Source organism: Haliotis cracherodii, unplaced genomic scaffold (assembly GCF_022045235.1).
Source record: "Haliotis cracherodii isolate W230 unplaced genomic scaffold, xgHalCrac1.p SCAF_5, whole genome shotgun sequence".
NCBI lineage: Eukaryota > Metazoa > Mollusca > Gastropoda > Lepetellida > Haliotidae > Haliotis > Haliotis cracherodii.
This window is the reverse complement of record NW_027266308.1, coordinates 52829550-52846988: the sequence shown is the minus strand read 5'-3', so window position 1 is coordinate 52846988 and position 17439 is coordinate 52829550. Positions and strand designations below refer to the sequence as shown.

General features: G+C 39.3%; 1 protein-coding gene across 1 annotated transcript; it reads left to right on the top strand.

The window, feature by feature from the left end:
• Positions 1 to 11330: 11330 nt before the first annotated feature.
• On the top strand, positions 11331 to 16163 carry LOC139444273 (glutamate receptor ionotropic, kainate glr-3-like). Its single transcript, XM_071225198.1, has 6 exons — positions 11331 to 11413; positions 11581 to 11668; positions 12791 to 13097; positions 13586 to 13818; positions 14239 to 14504; positions 15917 to 16163. Exons 1-6 carry the CDS (start codon positions 11331 to 11333, stop codon positions 16161 to 16163), a joined length of 1224 nt encoding a protein of 407 aa, XP_071081299.1.
• The last annotated feature ends 1276 nt before the right edge of the window (positions 16164 to 17439 follow it).

Sequence of the window (17439 nt, the reverse complement as noted above, 5' to 3'; positions counted from 1 at the left end):
CACATACATACATATACACACAGATATGCAGACACCCACCACCACCACCACACACACACGCACACACAGAACAACTCGTTCATCTCGAAATCAGTGAATCACACACACACACACACACACACAGACTGACATACACACACAACACATACATACATATACACACAGATATGCAGACACCCACCACCACCACCACACACACACGCACACACAGAACAACTCGTTCATCTCGAAATCAGTGAATCACACACACACACACACACAGACAGACATACACACACAACACATACATACATATACACACAGATATGCAGACACCCACCACCACCACCACACACACACGCACACACAGAACAACTCGTTCATCTCGAAATCAGTGATGAAAACAGGCGTTCGCGAAAATGTTAAGCAAGTTCTGGCCTCCCGGTAGCACCAGCAACTCAGATGATTAAGTGTGTTTTGTCGGTGTCCCGGTCATTTTCGGTGAAGATCTGGCTGTTTTCATTGGTACCGGACATGGTGGTTGTACAAGATTTTTGCTTTATTACATAAGTTACTTTACCAGAAACACGGTGTTTACAACATCATAAGGGTGGCCCAGTCGTCATAGGCACCGCGATTCGCTGTGCAGAGTTGCGGCCCTTGGGCACGCCAGAAACCTATGATTGTGGGTTCGAATCCCGGTTCGCCCCAATTATGTTTCTAGGTTTGTCAGCACCATACCCGTGCTCGTGGGTTTCACCGAAGTGGTAAACGTCTGAGACCTGCATCACTTTGGGCTTTCCTCCTACATTAAGCTGACACGCGGTGATATGACTGGAATACTGTTAAAAGCGGCGTTAAACCCAACTCACTCACTACAACATCATAATGTTGACTGTTTGCTGGCGATTTTGACATTTCTTTGGGACCGCAATGCCATGGGGTGTGTATCATGAAATTACATTGTATATTGCTTGCGCCGATAAGGAATTATTTGAAAAACAAACATTTTCTGTTGCCAGTTGCCTGCAAGATTTGAACATTGTGGACGCTTTTCACCAAGGTGTTTTTTGCGCGCGGAATGATTGATGAGTGCTTCAAATTCGATACCATTAATTTATGGCATTTAATAACCCTTTGTCAATATCAAAAATGCTAACACTGTAGAATTCCGCTTTTTATCAGTAAAAGTATATCTCCAGCATGATAGACATCTAATTTATTTACATTGTGTACAGCTGCTCACGTGCACTAGCTAACAGACCCGTTGTCTAATGTGTATGCTTAAGTTATTGACGTACGATATACATAGTCCTTAATGTTAACATGACGTTACAAATATGCACTGTGGTACCATCATTATTGGGACGTCAATAATCATCACGCCAAAAATGGAATTTGCATTACGCCAGCAATTGTGAAATTCGAGGCAAATTACTCGTATTGAACTGTGCTCCGACAATATAGATATCAAATGTGCTAATATTTCAGTTGACACTGCAAGCCTTTGATTCAGTCATGAAAGAATACTGTGAGAATAGGGAGCTATCGGACTTCATACGAAATATGGATAAAGCGGAAATTAACAGGCTAATAAACAAACAATTGTTTGCTCCACAACCTCTTCCTCAATACATAATTCAACAATAAATATTTTGACAGGCACTTATTTATAAAAAACCACAGGACTTGGCTGATGAAATATTTGTCAATTATTGACCAAGGCCAGCGGTCTGGGCCGTACAATTAAATCACCCACCCTAGCTCCAAGACTTAGCCCCCAGTGACTTTTTCCCGTTCCGGCAAATGAAATCTGCCCTTCGTGGAGACACTTCCAGGATGAGTGAGTGAGTGAGTGAGTATGTTTTTTTTCGCCGCTTTTAGCAATATTCCAGCAATATCACGTCGGGGGACACCAGAAATGGGCTTCACACATTGTACCCATGTCGGGAATCGAACCCGGGGCGTGGGTAGAGAGCCAATCTGCGGATTTCTGTAAAAGTGGTATTAAAAGCTTGAAGGACAAATGGGAGAGTGTATTGAGGTGAATGGAGATTATATTGAAAAATAAATGTGCAAAAGATATTCTGCGACTTGGTCTTATATTGAAGTTGCAAAACTTATTGAACGACCCTCGTACCAGCAGGGAAGGGCTTGGAAACTCATCGAAGACCCATGTTCGATTCCTTACATGGGTACAATGTGTGAAGCCTATTTCTGGTGTCTCCCCGCTGAAATATGTTTGAATACTGCTTACAGTGGCATAATACAAATTACCTCACTCACGCACTCTAGTCACGCTAGAAAGCTAATCCTAGTATTTTGCGTTACATGTATACACACATAACAAACGCTCAGTTACCCCATAAAACTAATGAACTTCTGGAAATATCAATACAATGGCAAACGAACCCATCCCAAATAGTGGCGTGAACGGTTTAATGGTAGAACATTTTGCAATTGACGCATGGGATTTGGAAAATTCGAATTTGCTTGACCTAAACAAAGCGCATCATTGACTAACTCATTGTAACCTAACTATAAACAATGCTTTGCTGCCTTTCCACAATCGTGTGAAATATCTGACAAACTGTGGCAATGACAACCAAATGCGCCAGTGTGGCAAATGTTTGAGGGGTTTGGGCCAATCCACATTCAGATCACGACATGCTTTGTCCTGACCATGCATTCAGAATCAATGCACACGAATATACGACATTAACAGTAATCATTTGCGCTTTCCAGCACCAGACACACTGCCTTCACCATGCATTATTGGCATAACGTTTCTACAGAAATCTATACTGATTTGAAATGTTAATGAATCAGTGGAGAGTACCCCAAAGATGGCCGCTGTGCTTTGGCTGTGTTTCCTAGCTGTCGCAGACGCTACAAGTAAGTTATGTAATATCTAATTCCGCTGACTTTATGCATATAATCCTACGCCCTTCTGTTAGTTAATCAAGATGCAATTGTAATCTTAAGGAAGAATTTGTAAGAAAGATGTTCCTTATTTTATATAAGATCTACTACGTCTTTATACCTTGTTAAATGTCATTACCTAAGGTAAGATACTTTTTAAAGGCTTCTTATTCGAAACGTCAATAATCAGTCTCGAATATCTGCCGAAATACATCCCACAGGGCGTATAAGCCAAGATAATGATGTAAATCATATGAAGTATGCATTGCAAAAGAGTGATGCCATCAGGTGTTCGCGAAAAGAATAAGCATGCCCCACTCTATCCGGAGCCCCCGATACTCACACAATTTTCATTAACAATTAGTGTATATTATAAAGAAATTGTAATTGATATACGATAAGTGGAGAAATGGTCTGGGTGCCAATAGCGTGTCCATTGTACATTAAGCTGTACATGTTGTATTCTACAATTGTGCTATGCATATCTATTTTTAGGTCTAGATTACACTGTTAAAGCGGGTGGCGCGTTCAAGCCGGTTATACACATATACATGTACGCGCTGATCAAGACGTATTTCACCATGAATACGGGTTTAAAAGTTTGAATTGACGTGAATGGACTCAGAAATAAATTTAAATAATTCAATGTACGTTTTTTTCATTCTGTCCAAATGGGAAGTCTACTTATCAATCGTGAGGCGGTCGGGTAGCCTGGTGGTTAAAGCGTTCGCTCGTTACGCCGAAGACCCGGGTTCGATTCCCGACATGGGTACAATGTGTGAAGCCCATTTCTGGTGTCCCCCGCCGTGACGTTGCTAAAAGCGGCGTAAAACCATACTCAGTCAGTCAGTCTTATCAATCGTGTTAAAATTATACATACTTACACATGATCGAGTATCACTTGAAATGAAAACTATGGAAAAGGATTGGCACTTTTTCTAAAAGGGAAATGTACCTGTATAAACTACCCAGTGTAAAGTCGATAGCCTGCTAGCTTCACATGTGAAAGGAAAATGCGGTACCCTACAAAATAGGCATGTCTCTTTCTATGTCGTGTTAGAATATGAATATTTTCAACAGATGAATTTTTTTTACATCAAAATTGGCATAGCGTGGGTATAAACTCAAACCGTGTACAATATTCTAAGTACACGCCAGAAATTATATCAGAGTAGATCCAGTGGATTTTGATCGATGACTTTTAAAATCACATGATGATTTGATCAACCATTGGCTTTGAACAAAGTATATCACTGCCTAGTGCTTGGTACTTATTGCTTTGATCTTTGTCGGGGCTAATCACCTAGCTGGCGCTCAATTTGCCCCCTGCTATGTCCATTCTTTCACCTATCAGCACCAATCATCTGTTGGCTTCCTTTGTTAGCTTCTACCCTTTGTTATTTTCCACCGTTTGTTATCTTATTAATTGTGTTGTCCTTACATGTACATATATATGCTCTCTGCTCTTGGCATCCATTACAATAAAGCTAACTGGGACCAATTCCAAGATATCTGCAACGAAGCTAACTTAAACGAAATAGAAAATAATGATCCAGAAACCTATTGTAAAAACCTAACAGACTATATAATAAACGCAGCCAAAACCTCCATCCCCTTCAAAACATCTAAGACAGGCAAACCGACGGTACCATGGTGGAATGAGGAAATAGAACAGACTAGACGAAAACGTAAATCAGCCTTCAATAAAGCAAAACGCGACTACAAATATTTAAACATAGCCCACGAACTAAACCACCAGGTTCAAAAACTAGTCCAAATAGCCAAAAGTAGAGACTGGAAAAACTTCTGCGAAGGTATAAATAACCGTACAGATGCCAGAATGGTCTGGCGCAAAATCCACGCCATCAGAGGCTTAAAACGACATAAAAAAAACCCTAACATTGACAACTCAACCAACCCCGCCCAAAAAGCAAATAATCTCGCCAACCACTTTTCGGCCGTTAGCAGTAACACCAACTTCAGTAAAAAATTCCAAGATAAACTTAAAACAGAAAACAAACCCACAAAAGAACCAAACAATAACAATCTAGAAATAAATCAACCCTACACAATGGAGGAGCTCCTCTACGTAATCCAAAACAGGAAAAAGGGCACAGCCCCAGGATTAGACCTAACTTCTTACCAAATAATTAAAAAACTCCCCCTAAAACTACTCCAGGCACTACTCAAACTATACAATCTCATCTACCTAAACGGACAGGTTCCTACTCCCTGGAAACAGGCCCTAGTCATACCAATCCCTAAACCTAATAAACCAGCTAATCAAGCTAACTCATATAGACCAATATCCCTAACTTCAAACTTATGTAAAGTAATGGAATCAATGGCTAAAAATAGATTACAACATTACTTAACCCAAAATAACATCATAAACCCAGATCAAAGCGGTTTCACTCCTGGCCGCTCAACCCTAGATAACCTCGCCCGACTAGAACAAGATATTAAGACAGGACAACTAAATAAACAATATACCACAGGCATCTTCTTAGACTTCTCTAAAGCTTTCGACATGGTATGGCACGATGGGCTAATACAAAAACTTAAAAAAATAGGACTCAAAGGTCAGATAATAAACTACATCCAGGACTTCCTAAACAATCGTAAAATAACCGTGGGTATAGACCAAACTCTATCGGACCAATGTCCCCTAGAAAATGGTACTCCACAGGGCAGTATCCGCAGCCCCACCCTCTTCAATATAATGATAAACGATCTATTCGAGGGCCTATCCCCTAAAGTAAACACATCAAAATTCGCGGATGATGGAGCCATCTGGATCCGCACTAAAAGCATGAACATGGTCCAAAATTTACTCCAAAAATCTCTTAATAAAATACAACAATGGGCTGACAAATGGGGCTTCTCCCTTAACTCAGAAAAAACAACAGGAATAGTATTCAAACATAAAAACATGAAACCCGCCTCCCCAATCCTCCAGCTAAACAATCAAACAATCAAATTTCAAAAACAAACCAAATTCTTAGGACTTATTTTCGATGAACATCTCACCTGGGATGCTCACATTCAAAACCTAACAACTAAATGCAGTAAAGACCTAAACACCCTAAGATGCCTAACTGGCTCTAACTGGGGAGCATCCAAAGATACCCTCCTCTCTCTCTACATATCACTAATTAGATCAAAACTAGACTACGGCTGCGCCATATACAACACCCTAAACAACTCTCTATCTAAAAAACTTGACTCAATACAATATCAGGCTCTCAAACTAATTACACGCACCCAACATGGCACCTCCTACACCTCACTTCAGGCCTTAACAGGAGAAATGCCACTAAGTCTACGCAGGGAACAGCTAAGCTTAAATTTCTGGGCCGCGTCCCAATCAAACCCTCTCATCCAAAACTTAATAAACCAAAACATCAGCCCCAAAAAACAAGCTCTAGCTCGTAAACACCCCTTACTTACCCCAATATCCCAAAGAATAACAAACTACCTAAATGAACACCAAATTAAAAATCTTAAACAAAACTGCAAACAATCAAATATCTTCACCCCTAAACTTAAAATACCCAAAATAGACACAACACTAGCTAGCCAAATAAATAAACAAACCGACCCAAACATAGCTAAAACTACCACACTAGCATACATACACGAAAATTGGCCAAATTGGTGTCACATTTACACGGACGGATCCTCAAATCCGACCTCCAAACACACAGGTTTCGGAGTCCATACCACACAACCAACTAAAACCACACAATCCTTCCGACTCCCAAACAACCAATCAATATTCACGGCAGAACTAATGGGCATGGCCTCAGCCCTCCATAATCAAGAATCCAAAAAACACAAAAAAATCCTAATACTTACCGACTCCCTAAGTGGACTGCAAGCCCTCCAAAACAAAAATACCAAAAACCGACCTAAATTAATAAATCAAATACTTAAAAGCTCCAACGACCTAACTAAGGCAGGCAAACAAATAACCTTCTTGTGGATACCCGCCCACGTAGGAATATACGGTAATGAAAACGCCGATAAAGCAGCTAAACTATCCCTCAAAATCCCAGAAATAAGCTTAAACTTACCCATCTCAAAATCAGAAATTAAAAGGGTAAACAAGCAAAAAATCACAAAAAAATGGCATAACCTATATCTAAACTCAAATAGCCAAATCAAAAAAGTGCTCAGCAAACCACTAACCAAACCAAAAATTCTCCATCCATCCAAAAAAATCGACAGAGTAATCACTAAACTCCAAACAGGACACACCAACCTAAATAACCACCTAAAAAATTTAAAAAAACACACTACAGGTAACTGCCCACACTGCAAACAACCAGAAACCCCAGAACACGCACTCATCCACTGCACACACTACCTAACACATCGAACCGCATTACAAACCACCCTTAATCTAAACAAGGCTCTAACTCTAGAAGAAATACTAAACCCACAAAATAAACTAGAAAACTTCAAGGCCTTAGGCGTATTCTTAATAAAAACGGAACTAATAAAACGCATCTAAAAACACAATAACCTACCAAATCAAAATCACATAAACAAACAAACATCCACCATACCCAGCTCCCTTAGTTCTCCTCCCCAATCCCATCGGCATCTATTCCAAATCTCAAAATTCCCAAATTCTATATAAGCAACCCCTAAAACCCCCCTCTTGGGTTGCACAGACCACCTTCGCCCCTTTCGGAAACACATTAAATGGCCTGGCCGGGCCCGTGTGCGAAATACGCATCAGTCGGAAAGCGCACGTTAAATCTCCAAAGTAAGTAAGTAAGTAAGGCATTCATTCACCTGATGAAGGAGTAAGCATATACTCCGAAACGTTGTGTTCCTCATGATAAAGAAGTTGGCATACATATATTCTCTTCCTTATGCGTTTCCCTTCTAAATGCCTTTCAAAGACCTTATGGATATCAGCTATTCAAATCGTAAGTGTTACATTATGAAGAGAAACTGTAAATTTTAGCATGAATGAAAACGTCCAAGAACGATTTGGCGTTAATTGCATTTATTCAGAAGGGCATGATGAACTATGAAGACAGGCGAATAAGAGAGAAAAGAACAATGGCAGTACACTTAACAATATCAGTTTGAAGAAGAATATAACAATATTTTAAAGGTTACCATCCAAACATCACCGATGGCGACAATGCTGTACATGCTAAATTCACGTACCCTATAAAGGAAATGGTGAAATGGATAGAAAACATGAGATGGACTTCTGTGGCCGTCATATTTGATGGGAAATCAGGTATGTTCTTAATTATCCATCACAAAGTACAAAGCAGTTCTTGCAATATGTATTACATAGTGGCTCCATGGTATAGCAGAAGAGTAGTTCTGTCTGATATGATATAAAACGAATAATTTTATGCATCTGTTCAGAGATCAGAGAGGTATGGTGAGTCATTGTGTTCGATTCACCCCTCCCCCTTTGAAAATAACATATGAATCCCAATGAACATACAAACTCCATATACCTTCTTGTAATGTCCGTGGATATTGTCAAAGGAAGCACCTGCTGTCCGTTACATGTGAAGGGGTATAACAACCTATCTGATCTGTAAAATTTGTATAATTCCATTATCATTTCTACATGAGAATCTCCTTAATCATCTACCTTCTTCGGAACTGAAATCGTTCTGGGTTATTGCACCGTATGTATAATGTTACAGTTGTTATTTGTTGTAAATTTGTATGAATATACTCTTCAAAAAAAGAAACGCAATACGGATATTTTTGGCCATCAGAGCAACAGCAGGGGACCAAGAGGGCTCAATGAAGAGTTTTAATGTGTTTAAGTGTCAGTGACAAATGTTTCTGGATCAAAATGATCACAACAAGGACATGCAAACCATTAGTCGGGAAACACGTACGATTCGGAAAACGCACCCACTGCGTTAACAAAAGGGCCATGGGGCTGCATGTGCAGCAGCTCTATGAACGATATTAAAGTGCAGGGTTTTTGCCTGGCATCTGCGTCAATCGAACAGTGACAGTTCAACAACATCCCAAGATTAACAGAGGTGCCAAGAAAAAACGTCATAGGCCGCTTGCAGGCAGGGGGATCCCGATCAGCTGTAACCAGGGTTTTCAATGTAGCGCCCAGCACCATCATTAGGCTTTGGGGTCGGTTTCAACAGCATGAGTCAACACGTGATCGACCAAGGTCGGGACGACATAGAGTTACCACCCCCACCCAAGATCGCTACATCCAAACTGCCCCGGGGCGGTCGGGTAGCTGGGTGGTTAAAGCGTTCGCTCGTCACACCAAAGACGATTCCCGACATGGGTACACTGCGTGAAGCCCATTTCTGGTGTCCCCCGCCGTGATATTGCTGGATATTGCGGCGTAAAACCATACTCACTCCAACTGCGCCAAAGTGAAAGGAAGTGGACAGGGGTAGCGTTATGATAAGGGAGGCTATCTCTCATCATGGCAGGACCCGTTTGGTCCATATCCAGGGCAACCTTACGGCTCGCATACTCATCTCTTCCTTGGGCAGGATATGGCAGGCCGCTATCGATTCCCACGGGGGACATACGCGGGGACATACGCGTCATTGATGGTAGCTGACCTTCACCTAGGACTTTTCCTATGTACCGAAAGCCGAGATGACTACAATCACCAAGTGTTCTTTCTACAACATTCTGGCTCAATACCTTGTACGGCTCCTCGTATAAATGTATGTTCCATCCTTAGACAAATCTGGCTTTGCGTTTCTTTTTTTTGTAGAGTATATTTGGGGAAACCTTTTATCTAGGCATATTAATGTTTTCTGGTCAATCATTTAATACCTTCAAGCTGCAATGGGATCGCTTGCGAAAACATTGACGTCCTCATTACCGAAAACAACAACGTTGATCTATGACTTCATCAATCTTGGCATACAAACTGTCTTGTATGTTATCTACCACAATCTTCAACCACGCATTAACACCGTGCTTCTTTGTGCCGACTCGAGGACATGCTGGAGATTTCTGGACGAGGTATCCGTCTCCATTATTCAAATGTAAATAGCGCATAAGTGGATATTTGCTCAAAACAAATACTAAACTTGAATCTTACAGAGAAATCGATTTCGTGACTCCCAGATGTATTTGGAATAAGTCTATAGCGCATTGGTTCAAAACGTGATTTCTCGAGTTTCAATATGTCTGTCAAACAATGTATGTTTTCGTGGCTCATTTAATCGTATGGTACTTTTTTAAGGCTGCACGCTACGATTTGAAGTCCAACAGAACAACAGACTTTCGACATCACTCCAAGTGGATTGTTCTTGGTCACAAGGATACTAAGATTGACACCTTTAACCCGTCTGATTATCTCGAGAATGTGGCATTCTTTCAGTTTAAGGCAAGGCTGGCAAATTCATAACATGTCTAACAATATACTTTCTTATCAACTATTGATATACGGTATTTTTTATATATACCATTATTCGTGAATATAAAGTAAAACCAGAAAGACTTACGTCTTTCAGTATCCATGTCAACCGTTGTGTTTTACACATAAAAGCAATATAGAATATGTACATACAGGGTTGCTATGCGCCATTATTGACATCATAGGTCTTAATGACATATCAATGTATATTGAAATTCAACAATGAAGTTGAATGGTATTGGTTTCCCTCTGTGGTGTAACGTACATATAAATGGTTTAAGTGATGTTCTTTACATTTCACATAAGGCAATATCATTGGGTACACTGCACATTTGTTTACAATGCAAACCTGCGCATTCGTGTGGCATGGTTATGTTACAGCATCCTCGCGTATGTAATTCTTGGCGTTAAGGGAATAACTTCTCATATTTACAATCATATATTCCACACACTGTTATATAGAATCAAATTTGTTAATAATAGTTAAAATTGTGTACAACATCTCTGTCACATGTACTATAGGCCTGGGACCTCTTAAGTGCTTGAATTCAGATTGATTGATTGATGGGATATTTACAATAACTTCGTGTATGTTGCTTGACATTTAAGGATTCAAGATGTGAACGGGTGTATGTATACACGATTCATAACACCATGGGAGAACACAGATTCCAAGATGTATCAACTCTGTCATACAAAGAGACGAGTCTGTTTCCCAACATGAAATATGGATACAACAACAGAACACTGGTTGTTTCAACCTTACCGGTAAGCCTATCGTTTGCCTGCGCTGTAAAAAACGATTATGTATGATAAGTATTAATCAATTTACTAGGATTGATAGTGTAGATCCCCGTGAAAATCGGGTGGATACAATGTGCTGCGGCGTTAAATAGCTTTCACTCACTTTCTGGATCGGTTTCCCCTTTTTTATAAATTTATTTTAAATTTGTAGACACCTTTTCAACCAAATCTTTCCTTCTGTTCATATACTAATGAATATACCTTGTAGTCTCTAGGAAATCTGGAGATGGATGTAGTGGGGACAAGGGTTTCCATTTCCGGACCTTTATCTGATATTCTTCAAACTTTGGCAAAGACACTAAATTTCAGGTAGGTGTCACAAATGAACTTTACGCTTGTAATGACCAATCCGGGAAAAAAAATTTAAGCAAGAAAAAGTGGAAATGAGCATTTTCGGTGATTACTAGTTCAGATAAACGGTCCATGAAAATTCCCAAGTTTATTGCTGAAAACGTAACTTGCCCATAATCTTTCAGCTACGTCATCAGACCCCCTGCTGACAAACAATGGGGCGTTGAGGTCGATGGGTTATGGGACGGCATGGTAGGACAACTCCAGAGAAGAGTAGGTCGATTATGCTATCTTCATATCTACCCTCCAGAAATTGAGAGTGCACTGATGAATAATGTTAAACCGGGGTAATTATTGCCCTAACTGCGCTATAAAATATAAACATTGCTGTCATTGTTATGAAAATTATCCTGTGTATTATCAATATTCCCAGGGCGGTGGGGTAGTATAGAGGTTAAAGCTTTAGCTCGTCACGGCGAAGATCCGGGTTCGATTCCCCACATGGGTACAATGTGTGAAGCCCACTTTCCTGTGTCCCCACCGTGATATTGCTGGAATATTGCTAAAAGCGGCGTAAAACCATACTCACTCTCTAACTATAAATATTCCCAATAAGCTGTACTGAAACTCCTAACTAAAGTGACTATCGGAAACATATGGATACCAGGTTACCACATTCTACTCCACCGGTTATGACGTAACAACACATGCAAAGGCAAGTCACGTATTCACCTGAACAAACACGGGAGAGCGTTGTTCAAGTAAAAAATATGAATTGCATCCAACATCGTTTTGGTCACTTTGAAAGCTTTACAAAGGTCTTGAATGTTGTAACCCTGATCAAACAACTTTTGAGCAAGATAAGTGTGACGCTCTTGAAGTCTTCGTAGCATGCCCAATTGTACTACTTCAAAAGTTGTGAAATGTAGGTACCAAAGGCTGGAGCTGTTAAAATATTGCTCAACATAAAGGGTAATTTACTACTGGTAAGTTGACGTCATCAGATAAATGGGCCAAGGGACGGTATGATAGGTCAACTGCAAATAAGAGTATGCCTGACATGTCCTACTTTTAACAATAACACTCCAAAGACACAAACATAACATGTTGTCGGTTAAGATGAAACAACAATTTAATCACAGTTTGGGGGATATTTGTTTTGCAATCCCTGCACGTAATTTTTGACAATAATCCCCCTCCTGGTAATTGTAAATACAATTAAAATGTTGTCACATTTAACTTCGTGTGAACTTTATATTTTTGTATTCGGAATAATATTATTGATTTGTTCCACTGTAAGGAATCTAACAATACACATTAAAGGTTTGTGTTCACAACTTCAGTTTTTATATGTAGATCTCCTTATATTATATGCTTTACATCTATACACTTCAGGATGTTGACTTGGTAGCCGCGGACCTAAGTGTCCACGAAGACAGGACTGTTGTCATGGACTTCCTCATGCCTCCAATAATGTATAGCTACGTTGAAGTGATGTACAAGAAGATTGACGACGATGTCGATCAGTGGCTGCTACTGGCTAAACCATTTAAACTCGAAGTATTTCTCCTTATCTTTGCATGTGGAATAATGTTTTCAATTCTCTACAGACTTACTCAAAGTGGATCTAAATTTGAATTATCGAACTCTTGTTATTGGTATGAAATGCTGTGGTTCACGATCTCAACTATAATGAAGCAAGGTAAGGTTTATGCGTTATCAAAAAGGAAACAGAATTGAGACAAAACTTAATTATAGTATGGTTGGACTAAAACCATAGGAAAATGTACTGTAAATCATGAAATTATATGCATCCCGCAAATAATGCGAACACGAATATGAAAACTTGAAGGCGCCACCTAACTTTATAAAAGCGAGACACCCTAATTCCGACTTTTATATATAAAAATAGGATAATACTTTAAGGGCATGATAAAGTACGTCAGAAACTTACCCCTGATATTGGGATATATATATCATATATTTTTGTTCGTCACTGCGCCGCGTCCTTGCTGATTCATGCTAAATCATTCAGTCTGGACATTATCTGGATTATTTCAAATATTAAAGAACAGATTTATCATACCTCATATTAAAGAACAGATTTATCATACCTCATATTAAAATAGTTTTATCACTTTTTGTTTTATATTTTATCATAATAAAGTTTGGTTTATGTTTCCGTGACAGATAAGCCAGATTGTGAGAAGAGACAGGCGCCGACGTCCTTCGGAAGTAAACTGCTTCTTGGGTTCTGGTTGTTGTTCTTGGTTGTCATTGTCTCGATCTATTCGGCTAACTTCGTAGCAGCAATATCAGTCAAGATACAGAAGCCACCATTTGAAAACCTAATGGAACTGGTAGAGAGGGAGGACTACACTCTGGGAATGCCTATCGAGGGTGTCAATTATGATCTATTTAAGGTAAGGTATTGGGATATATAAAATTAAAAGTTCATATGTCTTGTAGACGATTTAATATATATATTGCAAGATTCTCTGATGACCATACCCTGATCGAGATTCAGTCATATCCTTTTCGGTTGCACAGATGCATATTACGTATATACTGTTTTTGTACACGGCGTTTATCAATCGGTGTATTGGTAAGATACGACTCTATGTTTATTTTATATTTAATATTATTTGTAACGTAAAACTCCAACTCCCATTGTCTTGATATACTGTTCGATTGTCTCAAACTGCTGATAACTCGACATATATTCAACAGTGCCAATGTATGGTGGGGTAGCCTTGTGGTTGACATGTTCCGTCACGAAACCGAAGGCCCGGGTTCGATTCCCTACATGTATACAGTGTACTTTGATTTGTTTATATTTAAAGACCTCGCCCAGAGAGGATGTACGAAAAGCCTGGACAAGAATGAAGAAAGAAAATGAAACAAACCCTTTCATAATGTCCACTGATTACGATGCACATGCAAGAAAAGCTCAGACAGGCAAACACGCCGTCTTTATGTATACTAGCCAAATTCGGGTATACAAACAGGAGGACTGCAGACTAGCATCTCTTGAAGAAAAAGTCAGCTGGCAACAGAGCGCATTCGGCGTACCCTTGCAGTCGCCATTGAAACATGATCTGGAGCATGTGTTAGTATCATCATCATACCATATAATATTTTCCATTATTACCCGGGGGCACAGGTGGCCCAGTCGTCTAAGGCGCCACGATTTGCTGTGCAGAGTTGCGTCCCTTGTGCACGCCAGAATCCTATGATTGTGGGTCCGAATCCCGGTTCGCCCCGATTATGTTTCTAGGTTTGTCAGCACCATATCCGTGCTCGCGGGTTTCACCGAAGTGGTAAACGTCTGAGATCTGCATCACTTCGGGCTTTCCTCCCACATTAAGCTGGCACGCCGTGATATAACGGGAATACTGTTAAAAGCGGTGTTAAACCCAACTCACTCACTCACCATTATTATCCATGATATCTATTGTCTGTGACCTTCATATGACTTCATGTTTAAAAGTCATCCCCATCATTGTATATGTTTGTCGTACGAGGCGACTTAGAGGATCGGTGGTCAGACTCGACGACTAGGTTGACTGAGTGTCATCGTAACCGCAACATTGAAGGCTGTTGTTCATTAGATCAGTAACTGGTTTATCCTTTCTAGACCTGATTGAGTACAGGTGGTGTCATTTTGTTGGAATATTGCTGAGAAATTCGTTAAGCAACAAAAACACACAAACAATGTGTGGATTCATACTCATTCAGTCTCTGTCCGTTGTATCACTTCCATAGAAATAGAAATTCATAATAAGCAGACATAATAAAAGCGTTACAAGGAAAATATGAAAGGAACCATTGGAAGTGTATATTACAGCTTAACCTTCATTTAAAACAGGGAAACCTTGTCATTGTTACATATGGAAAAAAAATTAATAAGCTGTTGGTATCAAATAAGGGCTACACGAAGTTGTCCAAATGGACATAACTTTCTTTGAATATTTTCATTTTGGAATGTTTGTTTGTTGCGTATGATGCCAGAATCAAAACTATTACAGTTATATGACAATATGACAGCATTCTGTATATTATCGAGGCTTGACCAAATAATCCAGCGATTGACATCATGTGCATCGTTCTAAGCAATCGGGATACCGAACCTGACCACCAGACCCCGAAAATATATATTTTACAAATTATATGTCTCCACTTACGACAATCACATGTTGCTGAAGATCAATTCTAAACCAGATCTTAACGGGAATATATCTTGGAATGATAATGATGAGACTATGTCTCCTAATGGTCAATCATATTCAATGTTTTTTTCAAAGTTAAGATAGTGAGTGACCTGGTTGCATCAATAGTGTTTTCAAATCATGTTCTTCAGGAAGTGGGGGCACGGTTGGCTCTGTCGTCTAAGGCGCCGCAATTCGGTAGCGTCCCTTTGACTCGCCAGAAACCTATGATTGTGGGTTAACCTGTTAAAAGCGGCGTTAAACCAAACTCACACAGTCACTCACTCTTCAGGATGTTTTGTTGTTCTTTCAGCATGTCATTCCTTGTCCAGGCAGGAATTATACAGAACATCATCAACAGTCGGGACCGGTTCCCAGGCCAAAATAACAAGACTTGCATACATGGCGACTCGGTCAAGGCAATAGTGATAACTGATTTACTTGGATGTATCGTCGTCGTTGGCGCATTCGTTGGACTATCTTTACTTGCATTAGTTTTTGAATTAATGTTCTACAGGCTGCCACGATTTCATAACACAAAGGCTGATTTTATTTCATAACCTACTCAATGGTTTACTTAGTTCACAGATGCTATCCAACAGCATGGTAGAAAAGCAATCAAGAAAATAGCATATGTTGGTTAAACTCATTTTTAAAAATCCTATGCACACATGCATGAATATAAGCGTTTTGAATGTGTTCGAAGTCTTTTCACATTCATCAGAAATCTCTGCTCAACGCAGAATCGATTATTCGATTCCGACAATATCACGAGCATGTGTTTAGGAATCGATATCATTAATTTAATTAATTGTATTTGTATCATTAATTTGTATTGCTACAGTTTTCATAAATAAATGCCAATTCAAATTTACACTTTTCACGTTTGTTGTGATGTCATTTATCCTGCCTGGATCTGGACCAATAACAAGAAGGAAATAGCCCGGCAAAATATAGGCCAGGGGCTGAATTGGTAACACCTAGACCATGGATGATTTAATGTAAATTAACAAGAAAATTTGAATTGTGTGGAATTTAGTGTTAGTTTTTAGTCGCCGGTATTCATTTCGATTATATATGAACGTCAAAGCCGACAGCTAACCATACAGGTGAGCTACAGTGTCTTGGCAAGGCTTTCCCCAGGGAACAATTGTTCCTTCTTGATATATCATAAAGACAAAATATTACATCAATCATGTCATCCAGAAACGGTATATATGATAATCCTCTTATACCCTACCAGTGAATGGGTATTTCCTTCTTTTGTCGAATGTTGACATTTTTATCATTTAGCTATTATGTAATTGTCGATATCGTGTTCTTGGACTTGGATATATTACATGAATACTCTTTATTATATCTTTACAGAAAATCAACATAAACAAAGATTCTTGAATGCGGCTGCGAATAGGATTTTAGTTAATATCGCCTTAAATTCAATAGCTGCTACTATGCAGGACCTTTTACTGTTTGATGTTGACGAATTAAGGAACGCACAATTTCACATATATTTGAGAAACGGAAATTCCAAGCTCCAACCAATTCATTTACACGATATCACGATAAAGTCGGAATTTTACAATGGACTCTGTACGATGCAATTGCTTTGACTAGAATATCTCCGTATTGTATGCCAATGAAGTTTTAATATGAACATGGGACGAAACGAATAATATATAGCCGTATGATATCTTTATTATTTAATGACTAGTATAGCATTATGCCTACATATCACGCGAGAATATAAAACTGAGATCTTATCAATATTCTTTATTACGTTGTTTTATATACTTCCATATCACAGGTAGTTGTTATAAAGCAATAACGTATAATGAT

Bases quoted from the DNA above. Each gene is read 5' to 3' on its own strand.
- LOC139444273 (XM_071225198.1), top strand. From the start codon at position 11,331: ATGGATGTAGTGGGGACAAGGGTTTCCATTTCCGGACCTTTATCTGAT. The intron at 13,098-13,585 runs GTAAGGTTTATG...TTTCCGTGACAG, and splicing joins CTCAACTATAATGAAGCAAG to ATAAGCCAGATTGTGAGAAG. The intron at 13,819-14,238 runs GTAAGGTATTGG...TTATATTTAAAG, and splicing joins TCAATTATGATCTATTTAAG to ACCTCGCCCAGAGAGGATGT.